The sequence below is a fragment of the Mya arenaria genome, chromosome 6 (assembly GCF_026914265.1).
Source record: "Mya arenaria isolate MELC-2E11 chromosome 6, ASM2691426v1".
In the NCBI taxonomy this organism is placed as follows: Eukaryota; Metazoa; Mollusca; class Bivalvia; order Myida; family Myidae; genus Mya; species Mya arenaria.
The window spans coordinates 3621550-3633643 of NC_069127.1; the positions used below are offsets into that span (position 1 = coordinate 3621550).

At 35.4% G+C, this 12094-nt stretch overlaps 1 protein-coding gene across 1 annotated transcript; it reads left to right on the forward strand.

Moving 5' to 3' along the window:
* The first annotated feature begins 1281 nt into the window (after positions 1-1281).
* Positions 1282-6441, forward strand: LOC128236645 (POU domain, class 3, transcription factor 4-like). Its single transcript, XM_052951652.1, has one exon. The coding sequence runs from the start codon at positions 1462-1464 to the stop codon at positions 2851-2853; it is 1392 nt and encodes a 463-aa protein (XP_052807612.1). The 5' UTR covers positions 1282-1461; the 3' UTR covers positions 2854-6441.
* Positions 6442-12094: the final 5653 nt, after the last annotated feature.

Sequence of the window (12094 nt, forward strand, 5' to 3'; positions counted from 1 at the left end):
TGAAAGTTTTTCATTCTGTATTATTTACCTAATTTAGACACACTTTTACTTTTTTGTAAACAAATGCACGACAATTTCACCATATTTAGTATTATTAAATAGATCCCAGTTTCATAGAGGAGACAATTTCACAACTCTATAATAAATCAAACCAAATGTAAAGGCTGTATCTCTGTAGGAAATTAAATAGTTTAATCAAATCTTAGTAAACTAAATCATATCCGCAATAAATTTCTTTACACACAATACGCCATTGCAATAAAAAGACTTGCAATCATAATTATTCATAAAGAATAAATACATTTACACATTTGATATAAAATCCTTACCTAAAATGAGACACATTTTGAATTAGATTTTTATTTAAAAAAAATAAGCAGTGATGAGTTATGTTAAACATTTTAACGAACAATCTAAAAGTCAAAATATAAATGTATTAAAGATATTGCTCCAATTCTTTTCCTCGCCAAGACCTGGGAGAAATAGTTCTATAAGTCAAGACATTATACTGCACACTGAGTTTCAATGTCGGTAATGCCAGAATGTCTGTTGTTTTTGCGAGTTCATGTCTGGTACATTTTTAATTTCTGCAACCGTGCAGGCATTCCCATCCATCATGAATAATATTTGATAAATCATAAGTGATATTTCACCTCTGGTCCCTGCTTTAATCAATCGTTCGCTGCATGTGGGGACAATGGTATGTTATAGATGAAACTGTTTCGAACGTTTCACCACCGAGTGAACCGTCTTTTACGAATCATCTTAAAATAGCCAGGAATTGAGAAAAGTAAACTAATTTTGCTTTGTCTGTTTAACATACATTTCCATCTTAAGACTTTTTGTTAAATAATTATAAGTCCACGAGTGTGGTGAAAGGAGGTCATTAGTATGGATCGTCCTATTGTCGTTATTTATTCATTCACAAACTCAGATATACTATGAAATTCGAATCTTAAACACGATGTGATGAGAGAGAAAATCGGGTTTCTGTTTTCCCCCATGGTATTATTCCCTTTTGTCAACAAACTCTGTGTTTGCATTGAATCAAATAAGAAAAGTCAGATTAAAGCGATCCTTGTAAGGAGCCTTCCCTTGTATGGACTGACTCAAGACACAGTTATCAGCTTACCTCTGCGCAGCCAGTGGGTGGGACAAACCAACCTCACCAGCCAATGCGCAGTGTCAATCAAACTCGCCGCAGCCAATCAGAATAATTGTGATATCGGCGTAGTGACATTTTGTATAATGACATTAGATGTCTCAGCGCATGAACTGGGATATTTTCCTCTGTACATGACTTCGTCTAGCAAATGTGATGTGATAAGTTTGAGAGTCAGATTGTATATTGACTGTATACATAAGTAACTGAATGATTGTTTGTGTTAGTAATGAAGTAGGCATCGGTCTGGATTGAAGGACCTCTCTTATTTATTAGTGTTCGGAGTAAAGTTGTCTTAGATGATTCTTCAAAATACGGATGTAATTCGCGAGACCCAAGACCACAACATGGCGATGGCGGCCTCGACTTCCGGTCTGTTCATGGGCTCGAGCTCCCCGACCGGCCACAGTGGCTCGCCGGTCGAGTTTAGCTACGGAAACGCGCAACCCATGCCTTACATCCACAGAAACTTTGATATGAAATATGATGATATGGCAAAGTATGACATGAAATACATGCCTTCTCAACACCAGAATGGTCATGGACACTTGAACCACTACGCTCACAACCCCTGGTCCATCCCCAGTGACGTAGGGTCCTGGTCAAACCCGGGAATGACGTCACACCTGCAAACGCTCCACGCAGATATCCGCGACGTTAAGCCAGGTCTGCAAAACTCGGATGTGGGGAACCCCGGGACAACGCTGCACCACCGGCCACCACAGCATATGCACTCGCCTCCGGGCTGGCACTCGCCGGTAACGCCAACCCACCTCAACCTAAACGGGAACGGCCACCAACTGCAACATGGCTATGGCATCCACGGCATGAATGGCATGCTGTCCCCGGCACACCAGATACACCCGTCCCTCCGGGACCACGACCCCGCGGACTTGGAGGGTGGCCCACATACTCCTTCAGATGAAGACGCTCCCTCGTCCGACGATTTAGAAGTGTTTGCGAAACAATTCAAACAGCGGAGAATAAAACTAGGATTTACGCAGGCAGATGTTGGTTTAGCGCTTGGGACGCTGTATGGTAATGTGTTTAGTCAGACAACTATCTGTAGGTTTGAAGCATTACAACTTAGTTTTAAGAATATGTGTAAATTAAAGCCCTTACTTCAAAAATGGTTGGAAGAGGCGGACAATACAACTGGTTCAACAACCAGCATAGACAAGATTGCCGCTCAGGGTAGAAAGCGCAAAAAGCGAACAAGTATTGAAGTGACGGTCAAAGGGGCTCTGGAGACCCATTTCATGAAACAGCCCAAGCCCCAGGCTCAGGAAATCACGCATTTGGCCGACCAACTACAGCTGGAGAAAGAAGTGGTCCGCGTTTGGTTCTGCAACAGACGTCAGAAGGAGAAGCGCATGACGCCAGCAGCCCAGCTGGGGCCGAATGGTGAGATGATGGGCCTCTCAGACAGCGAGCAGAACGACCAGTCGCCGCCTCAGCGACACGAGATGAAAATGAACAGTGTAAACAGTGACTCGTGTAGCCCGATCCATCCGAACGGCTCTGGTGACGTCGGCCACATGGGTATCGGGTCCATGGGGATGGGCAGCCTTTCATCGCTCTCCTCACACAACCCTATGCCGCCTTCTTCCGGTGGCGGACACATCGTCTCTATGGCGCACCTGCAGTCACCAGTTTCTCACCACCACTACCAGCAGCCGCCTGGACATTGACGTCATTACGTCAATCCTGACGTTAACGTTTAGTCCGCGTTGTCAGGATGACGGATCAATATTCTGGGAACCCAGTGCCGGACGTCGTGAAACCTCAAACGGAAGTGTCGGCCGATTTCAGGAGAAAGGATAGTTACGTACATGATAAAGCGTTGCGTGAACGTCGACGTCACAAAGGTGGGGCGGGATGTAGACTGTGTTCTGCTCTAAAAACCAGCGGTGTAAAAGTGGCTTTCTGATGTTTCAGCAAAAAATGAAGAATTTTAATATGTTACTTGCATGTTTACATCTATTTCAGTAGGTGGATAAATAGTATGTAAACGTTGCGAAATTCAGAAAGTTGAGTTTAAATTTGATTCAACATTTAAACTAACAAAACAGGCAAAAATACTTCATATAATGTATTACAGAATATGATATAATTAAGTTACAGTTTTGCTTTCAGTGTTGTTATTGTTAGACACTATGCCGATATAGGGCGACATTAGTTAACAATTTCGTGTAGATAATAGCTATAATAATTTCAGATATTTATTTCTATATGTGTAGAAATATTCTTAGAACTGTGTTAAAATACTTTTTTGAAAGAGAACGCAGGGTAAATACTATTTTAATAATATTTAGATTTTTAATATTTTTATTTTATGAGCATAAAACTTCAAATTGCTGTTAATTTCTCGCCGCAAAGTAATTCTTTTAGGAGCCAAAACAACACTTCTTCATGTGTATAATAGCTTAATAAGGCAGAGCCGAATCCGAGCAGCTGGCGGGGTAATTGGCCGCTTCTACTAATTCAATTTCTATCAATTTTATTGCACATCAGCTAAAATCTGTCCAGTTTCGGACAATGAGGGGCAAGAGGGACAGTAGCAATAATTTAAGGGGACATTTATTGGACTTCACGATTGTTTTCCTCAACTCGTAAATATTAAATCGTACCAACTGGTGTGCGAATAAAATAATTTTTCATGTATAATGTGGCGACAGGAGATGATGGTAGTTCAGTGGAAAATCATCGTTGTTATTGCCGTATGTCGCGGCCCCATTAATAACATTACAGTACATGTTTAAGCATAAGGAAAAACCAGTATTTATTAGCACATAATGTTTATGTGTGCTTTGTTATTAACTAATGTGCTTCATTGCCCCAATTGAGCCAGTGATTTGTCACAAGAAGTGAACATACTTAAGCATATTTATTAAAATTAAATCATAGCGTATAATGTTGGTGTATATGGTTGGGATTTAGATGGTCATGTAACGTCTACTCCGTGTCTTGTGTACGCTGGTATCACCTGTGCAACATGAATAGAAGATAGTTTCAAGTTAAAATTAATTTTCGTAGATCACAATGGTTGTGTTTTGAAACTTAAGAGCCCGCATTGTCGTGAAAGGCCACGACGCGAAGGTGAATTACAGTGTCAAATCTTCCCCAACCAAACACCGCCATAACGGGGACAAAATGTATTTGTACATACTCCATCACAAAATAAACTTACGACAATATTCTTTTTTAGGAAATATTTAAACGGGTTTTCCATTTTCTAGCATGGAATATATAACCTATTTATGTCCAGCATTTGTCGTAGGTCATTAACTGCATGTGTTTCTTATTTATTTGTACGCAGACAAAATTTCAGTCACAAATAAATCTGTTTTAATGTTTTATTAGCGGTGAGAACTAAAAGTTTCATTTTGCTTGCCTATATTATCTCAAAACGAGCTCATTTAGATGTTTAATGTATGGTTTGACGACTTTTTACAATAACATCTATCCATGCGTCCGAATTTTCATTAACTCTTGACAACTGATAAATTTGAAATAAAATTACACGCTTTCTTTCAAAATCATATCAGTAAGATTGATTTTCATAAATAGGAAACTTTTTTGTACGAGTATTCGCACTCCGTTGAACAAAATGTACCGACTTGATCAAACGCTGAAATCAAATATATCACCTTTAATTGAAGATATCACATATATTTTTTATTTCGAAATTCTAATTAAATCAATCATTGTTTTGTTGATTGGATGGTTTACGTTTTCCTTTAACAGAACATTTTATTAATATTATTATTTTAAATGACCACCGCCTGACCTTTGTTTTCTTGTGTGATCATGTTTTGTTAATTTTTCTCCATCATATCGAAGCATGGTGTTCAAATAAACCACAATGGCTATTATAAATGTCTTACTTCCTAAATAAAAAATGGTGATAATGTTTAATATTTATATTATTGATCTAACTTTAATGTGCAAAATCATACTTAACTGGGCGGATTAAAGGCTCTACTTATTTATTTTATGTATACATTATTTTGACATTTTGATAACGTTGGGCTAAGCTACTAGAATGGCGACTCTGGCAAAAGTTTTAAGGAATCATTATTTAAAGAAATATTCTACATTTTTACGTTTTATTTTGTATGTTTATCATGTAGACTTTTAAACTATGACAAAATAAGTTTTTATTCAAGTGTAGGTGTATTGCTAGGCAAAAATGGATATAGTTATTAAAATGAAATGAATCTTATAATGACGTTTATACCTACAATGATTAAATACTTCTTGGTATTTCTTAGAATAAGTTGATAAAGTGAAAATGAATGCCCTTTTTACGATCTTTATGCGTTATTTGATAGCTTCCTCATCTTGTTTATGATATTTATTTTGTCGTCTGATATAATAAAACTTCAATATCTACAAAAAACAGCAAAGGAAGACCAGTTATAAAAACAGTTTGATACATATACATGGATACGCTTGGATATCAATTTTTTAAAACACACACACGCACACACACACACACATACACACACACACACACACACACATATATTCCCATAAAAGATGGGAGCATCCGAGTTTCTTAATAATAATTGCTTTAATAAATATTCCAAAAAACACTACTCAGAATTTAATTGCTTTTTTTTTTTTTTTTTATTGGCAGGCAGTCTAACTTCTGTTAATTTCTTGAATCTAAGTGATGATTATTTATTTACTGTCAGGCGCACATAATAGTTTACTTGGAGAGCACATGTTTCAAAATAAAATAAAGTCATTATTGTATATACATTTCAGTCATTTTTCATGTATACGAGAACGTGCCATTTATTATTTCGTCCGTTGGGTGATTCGGTCAATTATGTCTTTATTTAAGAAGATTTATTTATTTTGTTTGTCATTATTTTATTTTGTTTACTTGATTCTCAATATCAATTTTCAATATGTACACTTGGTTAAACTTTAAAACAGCTCTAAAACACTTGTTGTTAATGTATTTATGTGTTAAAGTAAATATTAAAAATATATCGCAGTGGACATTGATTTTTAAAAAACAACAACATGAGTATGATTTATGGATATCGCGTTTATTTCCTCTAAGATATTTCATGTTTGTGTTTGTGGACATTATTTATTCCGCAGCCTATTGTCATTAATTTCAATTGCTCAGCTCATTTTAGTGCATTTGAGGATCAAGGGACACTAAAGCTATGATGAATTGATATCTGTGTTTGTTTTCTATTGTTATGTCTTTGATCGCCATAACTATTACGTGGATAAAACAAATAAATTACAAAAATCAGTGTGGATGTCTTAGTTTTTTTATGTTGAAGTCAGTTTTTACAACGGCAATGTGTTACTGATGATGATGATGATGATGATGATGATGATGATGATGATGATGATGATGATGATGATGATGATGATGATGATGATGATGATGATGCAAAGATTTGGATCATAAATTAAATGTAACATTATCAAAGACAAGAAGTATATGTATTTTTGAAGTACATGTACACTGATTAGCGTCATTTTTCATTTTGGGAAACACATTAACAAAAGAAAGAATGTTTTCGTGGGAAACCAATAGGGGTGCTGTGTATCAGTACCCTGTCAGCGTGCTGTCATGGCCCTGTCCACGCTTATCCGAGGTGTCAGTCGCTCGTCACAATACACAAACGGATGACAAGTAGATGCGCAACTGGCGGGGTAGATGTACATGTGTATGGGGCAGACAAAGAGGACAGGCCGACCTGTGTATTCCTCTGACACCTACCCCTCACCCCGGGGCGAATACCAGGACCTGGTCTGGTCAGATCAAACATCACTGATACCGAATACACACATTTTGGTAGGACGAGGTGTCAATAATATGATCGAATATAACAATTAGATGTACTTTCTGCTCGCCGAACGGGTCAACCCGAGAGTAATTCAACTCAATATCCCGTCAGTGTTATAATTAAAGTCGTTAAAACAAAAGTCAATTCAATTCAATAGTTTATTAGCACAAACATTCAAGTTCATCGCCTTTACTTAAAACAAAAGAAGCATAAGGTACACAAAACGGAAATAATTAGTAGCAATAATTTTATAATCTCGAATTATAAAGACAGTTCATTTTAAAAGTTAATTGCGTCTATAATAAATAAATTATATATTATCATTAATTTACAAAAGGAAAATAAAAAGAGTGTTAAAACCAATTTTCAAATGAAAAAAAGAAAGAAGGATTAGTGCAAATTTCAGATGTAAATATAGATAAGACGACAACATCATTCAAAAAGGCAACATCAAATGCAAGAAAACGTGTTTACTTATGAGAAAGCTACATTTAAGTTAGGAAAAAACTTATTCATAAATCAAACTCAAGTCGAATAAAAATGAAATTGCAGCACATCCATTATGCCTTCAATTAACTGGCGATTATTTCGATTTTTCATCGATCAAACAATAGTAAAGTGGTACATAAAACATGTTAGCTGTTTAGGGCAATATACCAACAATCTGGGTCCTGAGTGGTGGCTACGAATAAAATAAAAGCAAAACAGAATGTTATTGCTTTAAACAAATTTGTTTACATGTTGATAATACGTTTAAGGATGCACTCTTACTTCCACATAAGATTTACCACAATTAATACCACCGTTTTTTAGTATTATTCCAAAAAGCATGAATACATGTCGAAAACAATGGTTCTAATGAAGGATACCTATTTTAATTTGAAAGAAATGTGCATTAAACACAGTATTTCTACCTTTTGAGATTATAGTAGATCACAGTAAATCTTTTAGCATTCACCATTCATTTAATATTTTTGCTTTTTCATCTATTAAAACACGGTTACGATCTTGTTATCAGAAATAAATATTTTCCATAATTAATAATAAGGCATTATTAAGTAAGTAGTTAAAGGTTTATCAGTCAAATATTATGTTTGTTCTACATGTGTATGCATTGATTTTGAATAAGAGTGTCACTTTAACCTAATGAGTTCCCAATTACTCGAAAAATCTTAAAACGCAACAGGTAGCTAAATTACTTTTTTTAAACTTTATTTGATAAACCGAACGATAAATCATCATGTTTATATTTATAAAAAAGGGTACTTTAAATGTCAAAAATATTTTTTAAGAGGAGAAATGTATATAAACCAACATTAGTGAGCTTGGATTAGTCCTGTTAAAACTTCAAGAAAATGGGGCCCGTATCAATAAAGAGTTTAGTGTCATATTCATTTATTTTTACTTGTTGTTTTTGTGAAATGAACTTTAGTCATTATTTGAAATAAATGCAAACTTGCAAAAATACAAAACAAACAGCTTCTTGCCATTTGTGGCGTTTACACAGAAAAAGATTAAAGATTGTTTAATGAAACGGGGCGCTGGGGCATGGATATGAAAATAGTGTTATCCGCACAGATTCAATCAATGGATTCACTTCATATATCTTCACCACATACTTACAAGTTCGGTATCATAACAAGACAAACAATAATGGGCCTTCTTTCCGAGCTCAATAATGTAGAAATATTGCAAAAATAAGCTGGAGTGACAAAACTTCTTTAAGCGGAAATTATATTTACCTATAACGATTTATCAAGTTGGAGCATTAACTTAGCATAAAATAAGTGAATGAGTGTTACCACACGGTAGCTTATGTTGCTACAAATGTCACCACAGTTTCGCTATTACGGACGAACATAAGGCTTAATAATTAGCTCGGTTTTCATGTCATAGCAACAGCTATAAACTAATTTCTGTACAAAGTTAAAACATAGACTTTTTGCAATAAAACCCATTTACAGATTATTCAAGCAACTAATTAATGACAACTGTGAATAGAACGCCATGAATAACTTTGTACAAAAATCTAGTAATTATCTTCAAAACAGTTAGAAAATAATAATATCAGATATGGTTTTAAAATTGTGTATCTTGGATGTTATGCAAGCCTCAAAAGTTGCAAGCAGGGATGAAACATGTAAAAACAACGTATTTGAAAGATCATATGATGCTGTACAATGCAAACAGTACGTCAAACGTTAATCAAAATAATTTAATTTCTTTATCCATCTGTACCAAAACTTGGATGGGTTGTCCACGTGTTATCTGTAGGCTAGTTTGCATATTTAATGACTTGATCGGTTAATGGTACTTTTTGGACAAATAATAACCAAAAAATGGCTAACCAAAAAGTTAACCATTTTATAAGTGGTTGCAGTTTGTTCAACAAAAGGAAATAACATACATTAAAACAATGAATAATTGTTGACAAACACATTTGAGGACAAATCTTGTATAAAAAGCAGGGCCGGTATTCATAAATCATTTTAAGTCATTTCATAAATTAAGTTGAGTATCTGACTTATCATACGATATCTAAAATACTTTTTTCCATTAATTTGATTCAAAATACACACATTAAAGTCAACAAAACACTTATACTTTTCCTTTAACGCGATTATGAAAAATAAAGGAATTTAACTTAAGTTAAGAAATGACTAAAGATGTTTTATGAATACGGCCCCAGGGGTTTCCAGGTTTTTTCGTTAATCCCTTTGGCACTTTGAATCAAGTGGCTTCTAATTTCCAAATATTCCTCTGTTGACCTTAGTTTGTGTATAGATTTTCTGCGACATTAAAGGCAAGGATCTAATATTTCTTAGGAACGTGAGATACACTAGAAAATATATCCATCTCTCAAGCGCCCTATCTTAATTTGAGCGATCAATAACCGTTCAAAGTCCGATCTCCGAGCTCATTTGCATCACAATCTCGATTGATTGATACGCGATAGCCCTGTGGTGATGCTGGAATAGTTTCATGCTTTATTGAAACTAATTTACGGTGAAAATCCGCGTCCAGGACACAAGAACAACAATCATTCCTGTAATTAAGTAAATTAGCCACGTAATCTTCACAGTGTTTCGACAGAAGGGGGTATGATGGCCGACACTGGCCGACCACAGGGACTTACTCCGTCTGATGTTCATATAACGGTGCTGGACTGTCGCTTTAAAACACGGAACTTAATTTAATAGTTCAGACGTTAAATCGTGGTTTTGTACATTGTAATCGCATGAAGTGCATGGAACCAACCATAGCAAATTTCAGATAAACATACTGTTCTCTGAAGTAAAACATTTGTTCACTCTTTTGCCTCCGCAACACAAGACGGAGGTTCAGATTATATTACCTCCCTTTTTGACCAATTTTGACGATGCTTTTATCTATCTCTATATCGCTCAGTACTGGAGTGGGAGCACAGCATCTTTGACACACTCTTTCGCATTTTGAATGTGAAAACACCGACAAACCTAAAATATAACCAGAAGGCCACGGCCCATGTGTGCAATGGACACACTAATATACAGAACCTTGTTTTCAGATGATTCAATGGACATACATTGAACAATTAAACATTGCCCCCCCCCCATATAAGTCAAGTAAATCAAAAATAGTTCGTATTTTAATATAACAGTTAAACTTCTTTCTTTGAGTTCAATGTAAGTGTTTGATACTAATAGTAAATAGTAAATACTGTAGGTCTGTGCTGGATTTAAATATTTATGAAGAGATATTCACCGAGACAGTTCTAATATGCACATGCATACATTATCAAGTAACAGGTTAATAACAGCGATCCAGTAATGCTTTATATAACTATGTTAAATGTGTATGCTTCACTGGCATAGAGATATATAGTTTCGTGTTTAAGGGCGTTAAATAGAGGGAACCTTTTGCAATTATGACGATCAAGGATGCGTAGCCTTATGTGAAAATGATTGAATAAAGCCACCACCGTAACGAGTAAATTAAAAACTTGTATCTATAATATGTTTAAGGTGTCAACTTTCCACATAAATGAGCTAAGATGAATGATACAGTGATAGATTATTAACTGTACACTCAGGCGGACTTGCGCATCAATCATGTAAAATTATGGTTATGTTAAGTTTTGAATTTGAAACAATATAGCTTTATTTTCTTTACATGATGAATGCATGTATCAACATTCGAATTTTTATTTTAATAATCTCATTAGCCTCATATCATGGTGATTTGCATTATTTTGCAAAATCAGGAACGCCTACAGATTGCTTCGAGTCTATATTTAGATATTGACCGCTCCGTCACGCATCACTGAATTTATTCCACTAAATTACCAAGTGGATCGTTTATACGGAAATATATCTTCCTAGGGTCTGTATCCAAAAAGCGATTTCAAGCAAGCTCAAACATTTCGTGCTTCATATGCATATGAAATTAAAGTAAACGTCGAGTAAGGAATGTAATTAGTTTCCTTCATATCATAATTCACCAATTCAGGTCTTGTCTAATCACGCGCTCCGATTTTGGTACGTGCGATGTTTTTTACAAATTATCAAGTTATCCGCTTTCAAATTGAAAGACATATGATACACACAAACTTGAAGGCAGATCACTGTAACATCTGTAAATAGGTAAAGGTAATTATATAAATTTTAAAAGATGATAAAATGACCACCCGGAGTGGGGGCGCCCCGATTTGCGCGGTGAATTTGTATAACTGCCGTTTTGTTTCAAGATAAAAATGCCAACTTGAAACTAAACCTACGAATCATCTTGTCTTCAAACAAGAACCGGATACATGATGTAAAGCTATACCGTACCTTGAATTCCTATGTCAAATGTGACAATCTTAAAAAAGTAAACAAAATACTTAAAATAACTACATACACGTGAGATACAATTTCTAGAATGTAATGTTATATACTATGGTAATATACACATATGTTGCTAATTCGGCTTTGCTCTAACCCTTGTATAGTTCAAACATAATATATTTTACAATGATTGTGAAGAAAGTATTGATAACTTATACTAAGTCACTCTCGTTGGCACGATGTTGCGCGAGAGTGTGGTCTTTTGTCCTGGGGGAAACCGGAGTGCCCGGAGATAATCCACTTGT

Coding starts and splice junctions, on each gene's coding strand:
- LOC128236645 (XM_052951652.1), top strand. CDS start 1,462: ATGATTCTTCAAAATACGGATGTAATTCGCGAGACCCAAGACCACAAC.